The sequence below is a fragment of the Armigeres subalbatus genome, chromosome 3, assembly GCF_024139115.2.
Source record: "Armigeres subalbatus isolate Guangzhou_Male chromosome 3, GZ_Asu_2, whole genome shotgun sequence".
NCBI classification, from domain to species: Eukaryota; Metazoa; Arthropoda; class Insecta; order Diptera; family Culicidae; genus Armigeres; species Armigeres subalbatus.
The window spans coordinates 73,427,241-73,447,421 of record NC_085141.1 but is presented as its reverse complement, the minus strand read 5'-3'; the positions used below and the strand labels follow the sequence as shown (position 1 = coordinate 73,447,421).

At 36.2% G+C, this 20,181-nt stretch overlaps 1 protein-coding gene across 1 annotated transcript in view; it reads right to left on the bottom strand.

Annotated features, from left to right (window-relative positions):
• The window catches only part of LOC134220206 (uncharacterized), a 45,604-nt gene extending 26,002 nt beyond the window's left edge, over window positions 1-19,602 (bottom strand). The window contains exon 1 of the mRNA XM_062699192.1: window positions 18,886-19,602. Within this exon, the coding sequence (XP_062555176.1) occupies window positions 18,886-18,946 (61 nt within the window). The 5' untranslated portion in view covers window positions 18,947-19,602. The remainder of the gene's footprint in view (window positions 1-18,885) is intronic.
• Between the last annotated feature and the right edge of the window lie 579 nt (window positions 19,603-20,181).

The following is a 20,181-nucleotide window of genomic DNA, read 5'->3' as shown; positions in this document are numbered from 1 at the left end:
ACTGATTTGTCTTATTTGTACCAGCACCACTAATTTGTCTTATTTGTCTTATTTGTCTTATTTGTCTTATTTGTCTTATTTGTCTTATTTGTCTTATTTGTCTTATTTGTCTTATTTGTCTTCTTTGCCTTATTTGTCTTATTTGTCTTATTTGTCTTATTTGTCTTATTTGTCTTATTTGCCTTATTTGTCTTATTTGTCTTATTTGTCTTATTTGTCTTATTTGTCTTATTTGTCTTATTTGTCTTATTTGTCTTATTTGTCTTATTTGTCTTATTTGTCTTATTTGTCTTGTTTTCTTATTTGTCTTATTTGTCTTATTTGTCTTATTTGTCTTATTTGTCTTATTTGTCTTATTTGTCTTATTTGTCTTATTTGTCTTATTTGTCTTATTTGTCTTATTTGTCTTATTTGTCTTATTTGTCTTTGTTGTCTTATTTGTCTTATTTGTCTTATTTGTCTTATTTGTCTTATTTGTCTTATTTGTCTTATTTGTCTTATTTGTCTTATTTGTCTTATTTGTCTTATTTGTCTTATTTGTCTTATTTGTCTTATTTGTCTTGTTTGTCTTATTTGTCTTATTTGTCTTATTTGTCTTATTTGTCTTATTTGTCTTATTTGTCTTATTTGTCTTATTTGTCTTATTTGTCTTATTTGTCTTATTTGTCTTATTTGTCTTATTTGTCTTATTTGTCTTATTTGTCTTATTTGTCTTATTTGTCTTATTTGTCTTATTTGTCTTATTTGTCGTATTTGTCGGGCGAATCTTAGACCAATCTTAACACGTACGTCCCCAACCCCCATTTTACGACATTGGAATCCACATTGCGGCATGTCAAACTTCATAATTTTGCAAAACAAGTACACTGGAGTACATTTCGGCGATTTTCGATCGAATTGGCCACCCTCCGGGTACTTCCAGGGCCTAGTTCCCTCAAGGATGTGGCCAATTTTCGTTCAATCTTGGAACCCATCTTGCGATATGTCAAATTTCCCAGTACTCCCCGGAATATATCCGGAACCATGTCCATTGCACAAAAAATGACCTCGGTTCCAAAAACTATAGGAATTTTGTGATCGATTCCAGAAGATTGCTTGAAAATCCGTTAGAAATTGGCTGAGCTGCGTGGTTTTGAATTTTGAGTTTTGTCGTGAAATGGGGGTTGGGGACGTACGTGTTAAAAAACAACACTTTTTGGATTGTTTTGTTTTAAAACTCAAAAATACTAAGAGACGTAACAAATATGGGTTCTTTGGGAAAGTTGACCTCGAGTAAAATAAAGAATCGATTGAGCGCATAAAAATGTTTGACGGGAAGGGTCAATTACGGTGTATTATTATGTCTATTATATTGTATTATTGAATCTGCGAATTCAAAAGACTATGGAATCCGTAGAAAATACTAGGAATTAGTGAAAATCTATGTAATTTAATAGTAGTTTGTGCAACAAGTGGCAAAAAGATGATTTTTTCAGCACGAGTTGTATGTTTATTCATCAGGGCTTGTCGAGTAGTATAAACGCTACGAGTGCTGAAGAAATCGTGATTTGCAACGAGTTACACACGCTATTTTTTGAAATGACGAAAAATGTGCTTCAGTATGACAAATTGTATAGTCTAATTCATTTCACATGATCATTTTTGCCATTAAATTATGCTGCTGCAGATAAGAATCAGAATTTATATTTTCCTTCCAAATAGCATACCGTTTTGACTTAAATACCGAACATAACTCATATTCACTCGCTTTAAAATTGCCATTTTGGCTATATTCGCGTAATTTCCTCCATAGGAGCTTGAATTCGTTTGTAATCTTGATCCTCAGTATGGAAAATCGATTAAAATTTAAGTTTTAAGCCGCTAAAATTCCAGTGTCCGGAATATGAGTCATATTTGGGATTTGAGTTAAAACGGTAGCTCGACACACCATGAAGCTGTTTTTGAAAAATTTTGATGTCACGTCCATCAAACTATTTCATTTGTTACGCGACGCAGAGAATATACTATTTGAACACTAACTGTTGCATAATGGTCATTAAAGCACCCATTTCGTTGGTATGGGAAAGTAGGCCCACTCAAAGTTTTATCAAATCACAAAAAGTATTTTAATAACCTTAATGGTTTGGAGAATGTGGAAATATTGAAAATTAGTTTGAACCACGGAATTAAAAATATGTCTAAATGTTCTGAAAAGTTTCGGTCATGACTATGATCTGAATCGGAAGCCTCTTAATCACTTCCAAGATCTGAAAATCGGGATGTCAGAAAATGTGTAAAAACTGGAGCATCCACAGATCCGTAAAGATCTAAAAAAAATGGTAAAGTCAGGAAAATGCCTGAGGCAACCGCATACAACTATTTGTAACTACACTGGATTCTGTTTTTACACGATTTACATTTTCTTTCATTACAGTCACGTTTTCTGGAACGTTCTGGAAAACGTGACTTGTGTTCCCGAATCTATGAATTAAATCACGGTGTATTTTTGCTGGTTCACGAATTCGGGAACGCTTTTTTTACGTGTACTGATAGGGTATCAACACATATTCTGACCGGGATACTTTTAATGGCACAGGCTCAGTAAACATTTGTTGCGATACTGTACGAGAATTTGCTAGTCGAAAATTCGAGATGCAGCTCGTTTAAATAGAATATTGCGGTTTAAGTAGCCGTTTTGGAAGGATACACCGAAGCGCAACAACCTGCCAAGAAATGCACAGCTCGTGATGCTGACATTCCAACTGTAACTTGGCCTTCTTTTTAACTTCTTCTTCTTCTTCTTCTTCTTCTTATTGGCATTACATCCCCACACTGGGACAGAGCCGCCTCGCAGCTTAGTGTTCATTAAGCACTTCCACAGTTATTAACTGCAAGGTTTCTAAGCCAGGTTACCATTTTTGCATTCGTATATCATGAGGCTAACACGATGATACTTTTATGCCCAGGGAAGTCGAGACAATTTCCAATCCGAAAATTGCCTAGACCCTCACCGGGAATCAAACCCAGCCACCCTCAGCATGGTCTTGCTTTGTAGCCGCGCGTCTTACCGCACGGCTAAGGAGGGCCCCTGCTTTTTAACTTAGTATTCTATTAGCATTTCCTAAGTTATTAATTTAAAGCTTTTCTATGTCCGCCATTGTATGAGTATGTATCTTGTGTGGCAAGTACAATGCATAAACTATGCCCAGGGTGTCGAGAAAGTTTCCAACCCGAAAACATCCTAGACCGGACCGAGAATCGGTTAAATGCTTCGCACCCTTAACGTATAGATGCTATAGATAGCATAAAATATAGTGTCTGTACTTTAACGGAGTAAAATCACACACAACAAATCGCATTAGAAGCACGTGGTTGCTTAATGATAATGCAGGCGTCAAAAGTCGATACTCAGATCAGACACTAATGAAGCATCGTTTCGTTAGATCAGATGTCAATGAGCGGTTGTTGAAAATTCCCCTCAATTAACCTCGAAGCTATTGGATTGCATGATCCAGAATTCATTAGGAACTATACTGATTTGCTCGGACCAAATCCGGGATGAAGGGTTACCAAGCTGTGAAACGCTAACCGGGTTGAGGGAATTCCCAATGTTAAGGAGATAATTCAAGTCTGACTTACGTTACAGTTCTAATGAATTGATTAACAACTTGCATTTTATAATGTCTACACTTTAAATGCAAAAAAGTTTAGACATTAGCACATTGCAAAATTCAGTTGAGACGATAAATCTCTTCGAAACAGCTGATCACAGCTTGATTCCCATAGACCGTGCATTGCATTATTGCATTCATCAGCTTATCAACGATGCTATTACGGTTAATGAAACAATTGTGAGAAACGCTTTATGCGGTATGAAACTGAAGCACCTTTATCTACATACTGACAACTCTTCTTCCTAGATGAATATTGCCGATGCATATTGCATAGCTCTACGTGCGTCTTTAGCAATTGAAACAAATCGCAATAGGTGATAAGAACGCATCGTTTAATCACGTTTATGCGTTACACATAAATCGTGATCACCATCGTACCAGGAAGGTGCGCATAACTTCGATAAGCTTCCATTTCAAAGTAATGAAATTCCCGATTTAATGTTTGTTTTCTTTATCATTGGTTGTGTGTTGTTGTCTGAACAGTACATTATAAAATTCTACGCCATTTTGTAATTTTTAAACAATTTTTAATTGCATATTACAAAATACTAGATTCATCTTGCAAACTGTGAAAATCTATGATTTTTTGCCTTTTTTGTACACCATGGTGTAACGAAAAGGCTATATAATCACTCCAAAGACGATTTTATGATAGAAGGCCCAGAGACTCATGGTGTTATATACCAATCGACTCAGCTCGACGAATTGAGATGATGTCTGTCTGTGTGTGTATGTGCGTGTGTATGTATGTGGCACAAAATAAAACTCACTCATGTTTTAGGAACTTATCTTATCCGTTTTTGAGCATAAGACCACAGAGAACAGACACGGAGGCTCGAACAAAATTTCTTGCAAAACATGTGTAAACAAACACACCGAACCTCAACGCCATTGACGTCGACATTGCAACTCACAATCTCATTTTGACAACATGATGGCGCTGGTATGCTCTTGCGTGCATAACGACACTAGCGCACAGTGGCATTTTTTGATGACGCTAGCGCTGATTATGCACGGGATAACGGCGACATTCCAAAGTTATTCAAAATGAACAGTAAAAAGTTATCACAACATGGCGAGTGCAGCTTCAACGTCTGTTCTCTGTGATAAGACATACATACATATGACTGACATACAAAAAACACGTTAAGAATATCTCGTTCAAATTTGTTCGAATATCAAATGTACAAGGAAGACACAAAAACCGCTAGGTGGATCAATCAAGGTTTTTGGTGAGTATTAAGAAATTGTTTGAATTATTCTAAGAAAAGCAAAAGTCATCGGATAACGGTACTTTAAATTGTATTAAATTTTTGTTCTTATGCATGCAAACATAAGCTAACTTTGTTTTTATTCTGAAGGCCAAGTCTAAGAAAACACGGAACACCTAGTCTAAGAGATGAATGCATGTAATAGATAATTAGCAAATAAAATTAGTTAAAAAAAAGCAAATGCAATAAAACATTGAAGATGCCACCTATGAGGAAAACCAACGTAGGTCCTATAGTTTAAAGAAGAATGCGATTATCGCCCATATAGTTGATTCATTTCGGTTTAAAGTTCAATCACAGACAAAAAGATGTAACACTAGAGAATTTATTATCAACCATGACTTTAACGATCAATTTGAATTTGATTGCGCGTTTCACAACTAGAGGCGCTAGCGTTGTAATCCTTCGGGATTGACATTTCACTCCAGCGCCTTCTGGTGACAGTGTTATACGAAACATTAGTTCGTGTAATATGCTCGCAAGATGGTGGTAGAGGAGTTGAACGATGGATTTTTCAAAAAAATGTTCAAGCTGTTACGTCTGTTTGTCTGTGGTTCAATCATAGATGTTACTGTGTTCAAAATAGATGTAATTGTATTTCATCGCGTTGTTTGTGCTTAAGGGTACATTAATTTTGTGAGTTTTAAGAAAACAATTTTTACCATATGCTATGCGTTTTTGTTGAGACCCGGGGTCCCGCTAGCTGTTTTTCTGTATTCAAACCCAATCTAACAGCAATACACGAATCTTTTATTTCTTGTGGGGATGTGGCAAAATGTTTTAATTGATATTCGGAAGTGTCGTGAAGGGGGAGCTTTTATTTCGTTCGTTGTTAATTATAAAACAGATATCACATTGGTCAGCAAACACGCGTCGCCAACCTTCACTTTAATTGGACAGTAATTTAAGTTACCCTATTTTGGGCTTCTAGAAAATCTTTGTTCTTTGAAATGGCAACAATCTCCATTAACAACTTTAATTGTAATGAAAAGTAAAGCCCGCAAGCTGTATACATGTTGCTCTATTCTTTTGGTAGCCGCATAGGGTCTAAGAATATGCAATTAGTAGAACGACCGTGCGTGTTCATTTGTATTGTACGCGCTCACATTAGATAGACAATCCTTGGCCCAAACTGTTCGCTGCGCTGCACTAAACCCAATCTTTTAGCGTTGTCTTCGCCGTTTCAATGAGCCCTGTTTGGAAGAACTTCACACGAGAGATTTTGTTAGGTTAAACTAATTAACATGTACGCATGTAACTAGTTTTAGTATGCGTTTTCTGGTGGTAGAACAATAAAATAATAGATATGCAGGGTCACTGCAACAGCTGCTGTGGTCATGGACCCGTTCGACGATGGTGACGACGCTAGTTTGAGTGAATGGATCATAAAAATATTTCAATAGTAGGGTAACGGTACCAACAGTGGAGGTATTAGTAGATCCACAAAAGAAAATATTTTTTAAAAATAGATAATTATGGGAAATTTACTGCTTTATTATTTAAATTTGCTAACAAAAATGAGATAAATGTCATTTAACATCAACAATTACCAAATATTGCTTGCACCACTATGGGTGCACTGTTCTTTTAGTGGCGGTAAAAATTAATTTTAGTTCCTATAGTGGTATCCATTGGTTTCTTTTGAGACTCGCTACTATTGGTACAGTTGCACCACTATAGGTGCAAGGGAGTCAATTTTGTTAAGGAAAAACATTGTTTTCAAAAGTTTTTCGAGCGAAACATTAAGGTAAGTTGCATTTAACATATTTAAAGAACGACGCATGAACTGAAACCATCGACAAGTCTATAAATATGATAAATCTCATTAAAACCCCACTACCTCCACTAAGGGTACGGTTACCCTACTAGAATTTTTTTTTAATAGGTGTTTGACCTTGAAATTTGAAACGGCTAATATTCTCTCAGTTTAGCATATTTCATGCAACTGACATTACTACCAGAAAGATAGGAATCTATTGTTTCTGTTAGGTAGGGGAACTGCATCGATCTCCATCTCACTGAAAAAATTTGAAAAAATCACAAAAAATTGAAATATACCAATTTTTTGGGAAACGACTGTGGGGTTTAATCATAGATCATTAATTAACGGCTACGCAGTCTCATATGATTAAAACGAGTTTTTATTCGTCCGACGTTTCGACACGGGATTAGTGTCTTCTTCAGGGGAAGAATGTTTGGAATGTTTTTCTTCTTCCCCTGAAGAAGACACTAATCCCGTGTCGAAACGTCGGACGAATAAAAACTCGTTTTAATCATATGAGACTGCGTAGCCGTTAATTAATGATCTATGATTAGAAATATATCAAATACCTTTCCATTGCTTTGTTTTTGATGTGATGAGCATCGGAGCCATGAGATGAAATCCAGGACCAGCTCCCCTACATAAGTTCACTAAAATAGTTTGAATGAAGAACACAATCGCCGTTCCAATAATCAAGGTCAGAATCAATAACATGGGGGGCCTCCTTAGCCGTGTGGTAGGAAACGCGGCTAAAAAGCAAGACCATGATGAGGATGGCTGGGTGTTATTCCCGGTCCGATATACAGACTTTTGATTGAAGCTACAGACTTTTACAGACATTTGTTGGTTTTGAAAACTTCGGGCTTCCAAACAGAATCCTGTTGGGCTTTCCAAATGAACCTTTTTGAGTTTTCAAACAAAATCATTTTGGATTTTCCAGCGGAGCCTTTTAGACTTCTGAAAGGGATTCTTTTTTAAGTTCAAAACAGAATTCTTTGAGAATTCCAAACGAAAAGGTTCTTTGATTCCATTCAGAAGTCCAAAATAAATCCATTCAAAAGCCCAAAGTGATTCTGTTCGAAAGCCTAAAAGAATTCCATTAGGGTGCCCACAAAGTTATGTGAACTCCTGAATGTAATCCTTCTGGGTTTACTAACGGAGTCCCTTTGTGCTTCTTGACGAAATTCGTTTGGGCTTTCGAAAAAAAAAATCTGGGCTTACCAAGATTGGTGAGATTGTTTCAATAAGCACTTTGATTTCATTTCAAAACTAAATACGCGCTGGATTGGATAATCCAGAAGTTTGTTTAGGGATCCATTATCCAATTGATAATGATAGCATGAACAGGCGGGGCTTATTGTAAGTAAAAGTGACCTCGGACTGGTCATGAAATACCAGGCAGTCTGAAATGGGTCACTGGAGCTGTAATAGAGCTAGCACCCTCTAACTCCCGGATTAAAGCTGACTGCATAAATAGAAAGTTTACGTATGTCGACCTCAACAGTGGCCTTATTTGTCTCCAGTATTACGTACTTGACTCGACTAAATCTTACACCGGTTTTTCAATAATTGAAACCTCGATATTCTACGTTGTCAAAAGTTCATGATTTTAAATAATTTTAATATTCCTGTACCTTCTAAGCTCCATACAGACAAATACAGACATTTTGCTGAGATTGATACAGACTTATAAAAATTGAATCGCTGAGTAAATTATTTGAACAGCTTATTTTAATTTTCACAACATAAAAACACTCAGTTTTCTTGAAATCATGACTCATTTTGTCAATTTTTAGTTCCATATTTTTCCCCGTGCATGATAACAAATGTATCAAACTTGTATACAAGTGCGAAAAAACACAATCGTATAGGAAACCCCCACAGAGAAGTTGAAATGCAACATAATGTCACATTTCAATGTAAAACTAACTATTACAAAAATTTGTTGAATTGCACTTGCAATGGCAAATTGTGGAAAAATATAAACCAGATTATGGGACGGTCTAAGCCTATGACGCGTTTTGAGCTTAAGATCAATGGTCTTAGATTATCTAACAATTCTGAAATATGTGAAACATTTAATAATTTCTTCTCTAAAATTGGAATTAATCTCGCCAATATCATACCTAAGAGTAACTCAAATCCCTTTGCTTGCATAAATCGATTGAATCATTCCATTTTTCTGAGACCTGCTAATGAAATTGATGTTATGGTAATCATAAACGAATTGGATGCAAATAAAAGTTGTGGCCCAGATAATTTTCCTACCACAGTCATAAAAAATAATGCAATTAAGTTTGCGAATATTTTACCATATCTTTTTAATCAAATTTTGGTACAAGGAATTTATCCACAGTGTCTTAAAGTAGCAAAAGTGACACCTGTATTCAAATCGGGAGATTCATCCGATCCTACTAATTTCAGGCCAATTTCTACCCTATCCGTTTTTAGTAAGGTTTTTGAAAAACTGTTAGTAAACAGATTAGTTAGCTTTATAAATAAACATAATATTTTTTATAAATATCAATACGGGTTTAGAAAGGGGTGCAGTACAACAACAGCGATAGTTGAACTCGTTGATTTTCTGGTCGGAAAAATTGAAAGTAAATGTACGGTTGGTGGCTTATTTATTGACCTCAAAAAAGCCTTTGACACGTTGAATCATGGCATACTTCTGCAAAAGTTGGAACTATATGGAATTCGTGGGGTAGCAAACAACATTATCCGCAGTTATCTATCTGATAGACAAAATATGTGGCCATAGAAGAAACACGAAGTTCATTATGTACTTGCAACATTGGTGTGCCTCAAGGCAGTAATATTGGACCTCTCTTGTTTCTAATTTATATAAATGATCTCGGTAACTTGCCCCTGGAAGGAATACCCAGATTATTTGCGGACGATACTTCTATATTCTATCCAAATCACATCACTCCGGCTATTATTGTTAGTATGAACAATGATTTAAGAATCCTATTGAGTTATTTTAACACAAATTTGTTGTCCTTAAATTTGTCGAAGACAAAATATATGTTGTTTCACTCTCCTAGAAAAAAAATCTTCTCACATTCGAATCCATTTATTGAGCAAACAGTGATCGAAGAAGTCACCCAATTTAAATATCTAGGTTTGACGTTTGACCCAATACTTTCTTGGGGCAACCATATAGACAATGTTCAAAGAAAAATTTCTTCATTGTGTGGTATTATGTACCGAGTAAGGCAATTTGTCCCTCGTCATGCACTTCTCAAATTTTACTTTGGATGCATACACACTCATTTTCAATACCTTATTATAGTCTGGGGCCATTCATGCAAATCAAAACTAAAAAACTTCAAGTTTTACAGAATAGGTGTTTAAAAATAATGTATTCATTACCATTGTTGTACTCAACTTCTCAACTGTACACTGGTTTCTCGCACAACATACTTCCATTAAGAGGTTTATGTGAGTTACAATCATGCTTGTTTATATATGATTTAATTCATAATTCGGATATGCATCACAACCTTGTTTTACCCCCACGAACTCATGAACATAACACCAGACATGCAAATAATTTACTAAGATCTAGAGCAATAACTAAACTAGGGCAATCTCGAATATTCTTCTATGGTCCTTCTGTGTATAATAAAATTCCAGAACAATTAAAATCTCTCAACAATCGAGTTTTCTTTAAAACCAGATTGAAACATCACTATAAATCCAAAATCAATGTCTTTTTAAATTAAACGGTATCAACAGCCAGATAATATAACATTATTTAATTATGAATTATCACTCTACAAAATTAATGTTAATGTATAGCAGGTAAATTAGCCAACTTTTTTTTTTTTTTTGTTTCTCCGAATCTGGGATCACTTCAAAGGAACAAATTTCCACTGAGAATCCCTTGTTTATTAATTTATTAAATTGAATATTTTGTTTTCATCGCTAACTTACACACACCATCTTATTATATGTTTTGTGTTTTGTCTTAATTTTTCTGATGAGTCCACTACCAGGGGGCTCATAACAGAGCTTTTTGGTGTGGGGGTTAGCGGCGGGCTCTAATAAAAAAAAAAAAAAAAAAAAAAAAACATCAGAACCAGTGCTCTCCGCGTTTTTAAGAAACTGTTTCATAAAAGAAATTTATCCTGGGGTATAGTTTCCCAAATCAGATCTTTATCATGACTGATTGGAAAGTGACCAGATTTTTCTTGGGCCAATCCAGGACACCTAGTGTATCAAATATTTTGAAAACATATTATACCTATCTTGTATCAAATCATTTTTGTATTTGATTGATAAAAGAGATGTATGATGCCAACTACTCGATTCTATAAAAAAAAACTAAAAGGTGCATCCCAATCGGGTTAGCATTAGCATTGTTACGGTGTAATTCTTCGTAGATTGGACACTAGTGATATTTGCTATCAGAAATATTTGCTATCAGAAATCAAGAAGGGGAGTGGTCCTTGATTCCAGTCTTGAACAAAAATAACAAAAGCATGAGGATTACTACTCCTGGCCACGCCCATCTTCACCGTAACTAGGGAGAGGAAGGGAGTGTTGATGTAGTACTTACTTAACGAGAGGCCACCGACTTAGCGACACCCTCATAAGTACCACGGAGTTGTATAATGAGGAAGGTATTCGTTGGGTCAGGATTTGCCTGTAGCTGGCAATGTAATCGTGGTAGATCTTACCCCGTAACACACCACGTAAAGGTATCTACCCTGCATTGCGGGTAGAAAGGTGCACCCCAATCGGGTTGTACGCAAAGGTGACGTTAAACTACGTAGCTGTACGTAATTTACAGGTTTTCGACTTTTCTGTTCGATGAAACCAAAGCAAGCATTTTTCAAGCCCCGGACGAATCTGTTTTCGTTGTTTATCCTATGCTCCTGAGATTGAGTGAGCATTACGAACCCTGGCGATGTATATAATTTTTAGACAAACATTTGATTAACATAAAGATAAAATTTTCAAATAATCGAGGATGAACGCCACTCTCAAGCGATTACATATCCAAATTATCAATTGATAAAAACTCGCAATAGATTAAGACTCGTTCGATAATTGTATCTCGATTCGTAGCATTGGTAGCATTTCTTTTGAACTTATTTTCCTACATAATACCAAAACACAATGCCTAACATCCGATTGAACTTCATTGTTGACATTAAATTAGTTAGGTTTGCATTAAAATGTTATTTTTTTGTTTATTATCAATCCAAGAGTTAAAACAACTTTCGCGTATGGTTCATTCAACTCAATTTGTGATTGTATCAACAATAAATATTGTTATTCGTAAATGAATGCAAAAATATTGTTGATTTGAATCAGAATCTGGTTGATGCTACCATACTTTTTTTTCCGTGTAGTATATCCATTGTACTTGCCACACAAAATATGCTGACCAGATCATTTTAGTGAAATAACGGGACAAACGCACTTGCAAAACGGGACATGTCAAAAAACCTTGTGAGAAAATTCAAGAGCTGTGGAAATTTCAAAATTTATGGGTTTAATTTATGGACCTTCTATTGTATTAAGTTAGTTGTGGAAAAATATTTTAAATAATTTACTCTTCAAAAGGGCGCGGCCAAAAACAGGAAGAAACATTATTCACATTAATAACGTATTTCTACATTTTTTTCAATTGTGGAGTTTTGAAATTTCTAATCTACTCTTAAACATGGATTTTATTACTGACCAATATCAAAAACTTCCCAATTCTGAACAATTGAAAATAACAAAAAAAATAGTTGAAGTACTTGTCAAAAGGCATATGCGAAAAGAGCAATAGAGTAGGATTATATATTTTTCGTGCTAAAACCCTTTTTCATGAATATAAGTGAGGGAAAATCTAGGAATAAGAATAACAAGAATCTCAGCAAGAAAAGAACATTGATATAATGTAATTATTACATTATTACATTATTTTTTTTTCTTGATTGATGACTTGTGAGGGAAGTCAGATTTTTTATTTAAGTTTGCGGGTGTAGGGTGTTAAGGGTGTGAAATGTTGCTAAAGCAGATTCGATAGATACGGGGAATTGACTTATATCACATCGTTATTAGCTGGTTATGGAACAACTTCTCGCAAGGGCAGCTGTTGTATACATATATGGTAATACGTCCTTGTACTTAATGAAATAGTGTGGGTTCCAGTTCCACCGGCAGCCGAATCTTTTTCGCAATATCTCATAAAAATATCCTAAAATGGCAAACTTAACTATGTGTATCAAAATTAAACATCTTTTCAAAAAAAAAATTATTACATTAATAAAAAAAAAAATTTAATTGTTTCCATGAATATGGTTGACGCATGTGCTTAAATGTAAAATCCCCATACTTTATTATCGAAATTGATTTAAATAGGGTTTCTTACCCCATTCCCGGCCTAACTTGCGTACGACTGCATTATTTAATTGATATTTATGACAGGAAGCAACTTTTCCTGAATTTTGTGGGCTGTATAATACTGCATTGAGGTTCACTTCTGCTTAAAAAATAGCTATTCGTGCTAAATATCGTTCAAAAAAGCTTTTATTTGATTTAAATTAACGAGGTGCAGCACTCATTTCAGTCATAGCGATTGTCATTCCGGCATACATAATACCAGTTCCCGGCCTAAGCAAAATTTCACTCAATCTCTCAACATTTTACTCTCATCCTCTTTCGGGACGGTAGAAAATGCGACGTAAACAAAAATATGCACGTTCCACGACAACAAGATTCCAGATGGTATTATTCATAATCATTTTTATTTGGTTGAGAAGATATATTTATTCATCCAAATTTCTTTTGAAATCGAGAGAATTATAAATAACATGATAGCGTCAACGTATTAGACATTTTTCTTATTAATAATGAAGGATCATTTTCATACTCCTGGCCTTTTGGCAGCACGGTGCAGCTAGAAGTTCTTGGGCCGAGGTGATTTTTTGTTCGGTTTGAGGATACATTTTAAAATGTATTCTAATATGTTTAAATAAGTTCTAGTGAAACGAAAAATTAGGAAGAATTGAAGCGCGTGTGTTTAGAATTATGGTGTGGTGATTAACAGCTTCAAGCAATAGTTGTATCGAGCACTGTGACGGATTTCAGGCAGGTGTTTCTTCGATGATACCGTTTTGTAAAAGTGGAAAGAATCACTCCGGCTCAGTGGTGTGGCATCGGAAAGCGAAATTTTGAAATCTACATATTTATTTTCTACAATTGGATCAATTAGGAGTAGTGGTTGAAAAATATTGAGTATTGTGAAAAATTAATGGGAGACTTTTAAAAAATTATCAATCATGAACCTACGGCTTCCAAACAGTATAAATCATTAGTTTTCTGTGCAGTGATCCGGGAACCGGGTCCATAGGCCCAAGTAGTGATTTACCCTAACACTAAAATTAGCTTCACACATCGGGAATCTTGTCCATTTATTTTGTTCCCATGTGCTTCTAAAACGGCGCGACTCATGCAATTTCGTCGCCAATAGTAAACATATCCCGAGTAATTTATAGGCTGGTTCACAACTCGGATCCTCGGAAATCTCCGCCGGATTGTAGGTATTTTGAATCGGGCCGAAATTCTAACTTCCTACAACGAAATCCCATAAATCCCGCCCACACATATGGGAGCGAAACTTGCAGACAAGCCCCTGATCTGTAAACTACACGCAAAAAAATATTGCAGTCGAAACTACCATTCCGAGGGTTATTTTAAGAATACGCACCGACGATTTTCAGCAGATAACAAACCCGTTTGATTTTACCATAAAAATCTGCTGTAGCCCATGCGGAATGTTGTCACATGAACTGAAACAGTGGTGAATTTCTCTAGAACCATGATAAAATTTACTGAAATTTCATGGTAATCTTAAGAACAGCGCGTAGTCTACAAAATAGTAGTTTTTACCATGGAATTTTTTTCAGTGTAGCCTTAAAGTACGTGAGGACCGAAATCCGAACAAACTTTTCCTCAGTTTGAAACTGCCTCAAACTCGATTCGTTCAACTGATTTCTAAATTTTTTATTGTCGTCGATTTTTTACAGTAGCTGATTTCGAAATATTCAGAGTTATTCAGAAAGACTTGATTCTAGAATGACGAGACTTGAAGACAATGATTCTTAATGTTCCGAAAAGAATCAATCAATTGAAAAATATGTAGTTAAGCAGATTTGAAAAGAAAAAAAACAGAATTACCTACTTCGCTGGAAAAAAAAAATCGTAAATGAACTTAATTTTGTGGGGTTCGTGGCCGTGGCCGTGGCATTTTTAAAATGTTCTATCGGGGGTCATTTTTCCATACATTTTTGGGGGAGTTAAATCGGCTATCATTTGAGATTTGTATGGAATTTGCACCAAAAATGTTGAAAAAAATAAAAATTGTTCTAGATCCCCCGATAGAACATTTTAGTTTACCCACTATATGAAAGAGGAGAGCATCTACTTTCATGTGGTGGATGTTTCAGAGATACTGATTTTTTAAAAATAATGTTTCCCCATAGACACACCGTGATGTGCTATGTGGGTTCGATTGACCTCTGGTCGAAGACGGTGTTCCTGTATTTTAATTAGAATGTTTGTCCCTGCGCTTCATTTTATTGACGTTGAGGCCTGACTTGGTTTGCAGGATGTACTTGCCAACCAAGTTACCGGTTGCGTTTAATCCATTGATGAAATTAGTCAAATTTTTAATGGCTTCGAAATAAGCAGAAAAAAGTGATTGAAATGAAACTGTATGAAGAAATCTCCCGTTGTCACCCATTGTCATTAACTGTGAAAACCCTCAAAAAAGCCAATCCAGACTAAATGGCATAAATAGCTTTCTTTGAAAATCTGCACAAATAACATAACATCTCACACTTTTTTACGGGGTGCGTCCACTATCTTTGTATTTGGTTTTAGATTCCTGTCTAAAATATAGTTTTTTTTTTTTAATTTGGGAGAATCAATGAAAAAACGGGACAAATTGAGGATTTTTAAGAATACGACGAATGAATCCGATTTTGATCAAACTGGGACCATCGGACGCGGAAACTCTTCTAGTATACTGGCCCTATGCAAAACCTCTGATTGGCCCTTGGCCACCGGTGGTGTTCCGGGTTTTCCGAGGGTATTTCAAAATTCATTTTTTCTGCTGCTTGTCATTTTATATGACGTTTGCTGCCATCATGTTTTATGTTTTCCCCAGAAACTAGAACTAATATGCTGGTCAATGCTGGCTGCAGATTGAAAATCCGTTATGTATACACAGAGATATGGCCATTTTCGTGAAAACGATACGGGATTGGCCATACACCCTGAACAAATGTCACTTTCGCAGAACTTCCGGAACCTGTTACAAATTGGCCAAAGAGTCTTACAGTCCTCACAATATATCTCTAATAAAGATCCTATATTCATCGTCTTGGGAAAACATGAATTTTGACGACCATATGTGCATGGTTCCAGATGGTACCAAAACCCGCCCCTTCTGGAAAACCCATGGAACCTGCTATAAGGGTGGCAGTGGACACTATTATTCTGGAAATGTTTCTGTAATTATCGTCTCGCAAATCCATGAAGTAAGATACTCATATTTGCATTATTCCGATCTGTTATCATTTCATCATGTTCCCGGTACCGTTTTTTTACGGAAATGGCCGTATCTATGTGTAGTTTAAATGGATTCTCGATCTACAGCCACCATTGGCCGGTATATTAGTTCTAGTTTTCTGAGAAAGCATAAAACATGATGAAAGTTAACGTCACATAAAATGACAAGCAGTGGAAAAAATGCATCTTGAACATTCCCTCGGAAAACCCGGAACATTTCCGCTGGCCAAGGACCAATCTCAGGTTTTGCAGGGGGACAGTATACTAGAAGAGTGTGCGCTTCTGATGGTCCTGATTTTATCAAAATCGGATTATTATACGCAAAGGTATGCTGATTTGAACTTCGACTTATTTTTACCTATCTCAACCTTTTTGTCTACCCCTGTACATACTCATTACTCATACAAATGGCTGACATAGAAAAGCTTTCAATTAAAAACTGTGGAAATGCAAATAGAACACTAAGTTGAAAAGCAGACCAAGTTCCAGTTGGACTGTAGAGCCATTGAAGAAGAAGAATGGATGTAGTACAAAGTCTTATAACAAAAAATACACTGGAATCCATTTTAAAAATGCAAATCACTTAGGAATTCTCAAATATGTCAGATTTTTGTGCATTCTGGAAATTTATTGAAGAAGCAATATCCTCATTTTTTTTCCAAAATGTTATTCAATGTTTACACAGATAATTTAAAAAAAAAACAACAAAAATCCTAATTTACTAAACTTTTTTTTTTTTCCTGTTCGGGTGTGCCACTGCGACCAATTATTAGATCTATTGTAGCGTTACCCGTATCCTTAGTGTTTAGGTGCATGTCGAATTCCTCCAGTGCTATTGAGAAACAATGCAGTATCGGTTTCGATACAGTTGTTGTTTTGTTTTCTCAAGACCACCATGACAAGGTCCCGCTATTTAGACCCTTCATAGAGAGCAATCCCATTGAAGGCGCGCCCCTTATCAATAGGAAATCAATCCTTTCTTGAGAAAACAGAACAATAATACTGTTTTTGGCCATGCATCGGAGCCCTAGCCACATCCTTGTCTTGCTTCTAGAATATCACCAGTGAAACTCTTAAAACCCGGGATTTAGCTCTGTCTACAAGACCATTTCATGCAAGAGAATTTTTTTTCAGTAATAAGAACTTCCGTGTGTTCCTCTCACTACCATTGTTCACCAGTTCAAGAAGAGTTAGTACGTATTTAAACCCCTAACTCGATTTTTCCAGCAGTCAGTTCAGCCTAGGACCGGGTACCGAGGTTTTTTAACTAATTGCTTGAAAAGTTGTTTCCGCTGCATACAGTTTAGCCTCAAACAAGAGGAATTTGAGTCTTTCAACTGTCTGCAAGGTAACATTAATTATGTTTTATTTCTGAGACTGCTGTTGGTAGCGAGGACTAAATACGATGAATCCTTAATTACCAGAACTTATTGCCCTAGCTAGAAAAATGGATTAGGCAAGGGCTCTGTTTGGTAGATCTTACACCGCAACACACTACGTCAAAGTAATCTACCGTGTTACGGGAAACTTACTAAACTTACTAATTTACTAACAAAAAAACATGTAAAAAGGTCTAAGCAGCCTCTGGGCGTATTTGCTCCAGATTGCGGAAGACATAAGGATTTTTATATTCACATAAGGATTTTTATATTCAAAAATCAACATACGGTCAAAATTTGCATAAAAATTTGTATTCGAAACCTAATTTGCCTCATTAGCAAGTTTATTTGGTCGTATGAAGACTGATTCGCTATACTTTACATCATTGCTATTTTTGAGTCGAAATACTTGACCAATCGATATACAAATTCTTATTTTACTTTTTCGTGTCAAGAATCAAAGATAAGAACAAAATTGATCGACCCGCAATTGTGCGTGAAATTCTATCGTGTCATACACTATAATCAGTTCGTGATCGTTAGCACAGGAAATTTATTCTAATCTAACACTCAGAAATCAGAACGTCTTTGGAAAAGAAGAGTATAATAAAAAGTAATAATTACATGATACAAATTGCGATTAAATTTGAAGTATGCTTGATTATTTCAGATTAAGCTTTTTCTTTACCAAAGCGACTAATAATTGTGTAAGGTAGGCTGGATCTGCAGTAAGCCTTGCAAGCTGAGGCGTAGAATTGAAATATAGCCATTGATGAAGAAGTGTTAGAGGGACTATCCAGTTTCTCACCCAATAATAAGCGTTTCCAGGCTTCGAAGAGATTTAGTCAAGTACTGACTAAAAATGTTCAGTTTCTCATGATAAAATATATTCTCTTACACGTCCATTTAAACAAGCTGCCACTGAGAATAGATTCGGTTATTGTTGATTAACACATTTGGAAAATTCCAGTAATGCCAATAAAAAGACAAAAGTTAGTCACATAGTTTTTTGGTTATGTAATAGCAAATTTGTATTACGCTTCAAGGTCTAAGGAGAAATGCCCAACTCTGACCAGTAGTAATACAATTTCCCTACTTAATATTCCTTCCTCTGAACTTGACCTTCACGCATTTTAATGCGTTTTTGGGCTTCACATTTTTTATCCTTTCCGATAAACCAGTTTTATATCCGGAATGCCCGAATACAAAATTAAATACTCCACAATCCAGTTCACACTTACGAGACTGAGCAGCGATCATCGTCGTCAGCAGCACGAGCGCACTGGCAATGGACTTCCACATGTTGGCTTCGGTTGGCGATCCTCGTTCACTCCCCGATCTCACTTTCAAAACTGATCGTCCACGTTGAATTACACTCGGCGCACTTGCAGGCTTCGAGTAGTTCCGCTAAGCACACGATAGCGCTGATCGTTATCACGTAGGTTCTGAAATATCGTGGCACGTAATCCAGTCGGTGGTCGAAAACAACAGATTGAATGCACTATAATCGGTTCCGCACTTGGACGTCCGTTACGAAAACGCAGAACGAAATGTGCGAAGCTGCCACCACTTCGAAGCTGAACTTGATGCGAATGGATTCTGATTCAATTAGCACCGTCAATATCACACGCAAACAAGATCTCCTGGACGACCAACTAACTAAATTTGCACTGGGAAACTGTCAGTTCTAACACTTTTGCTTTTTTATTTTCGAAGGGCACACACTCTTGACCACTATTCACTGTCCTGTTGATCGTTTTCGTTCAGATGCTCTCGCCGGCTCGCACTCACTTTCGTTCCCGTTGATTGGATCTTCCGGTTTTGGGTGTGTTTTGTTATGCTAAGCTACCAAACGCGGAACAATTTCGACTGACTTGAATCGTCTCAGCTGGGGGGAAGGGCGGCGATATCCGTTGACTACCAGCTCGTATTACCGTCTGGTGGAGAATCGTGGTGCGTTGGCTCTTTTAATGAATTCTCATCGGTAGCTGGGCGGGTGCGTTGTTCGCGCGTTCCTCGTACCGTGCGATCATCGTCTATTAGTGCGGCGCATTGTTGCTTTGGGTTCATATTAACCGCGTGCGGCATGCTGAAGAACACAACTTCAAAAAAGGTTCTAGCAGCTAGCATGATACAATCGAATGTCGCGCGACACATACATGGTTTACTACACAAAGGTGTTTTTAATTATTTTATTGAGTTTGATATGATGGTAAACATTATAACTCGAGTGTTATTTATCGAAAGCGTTCTGTTTACTACTGCTTACTATGTAGATTAAATAATTTATTAACACAGCTCAAAAGAGTTTAAACCGTTTTATCAATATCCATTGTGTGGTCGTTGTAAGTTATGATAAATGATAAACAAATATATAAGAAAGGGTAATACCAAATGTGCAAACCAAAATCAAAATTTTGAGCACTTGCAAGTATGTTGCACTGCACGTTTCAGTGATGCCCTCAAAGAATTTAATGGTTAATGACTAAATATTCGCAACTTGTATTAAAATCGATTACTAATTATTGGGGCGATTA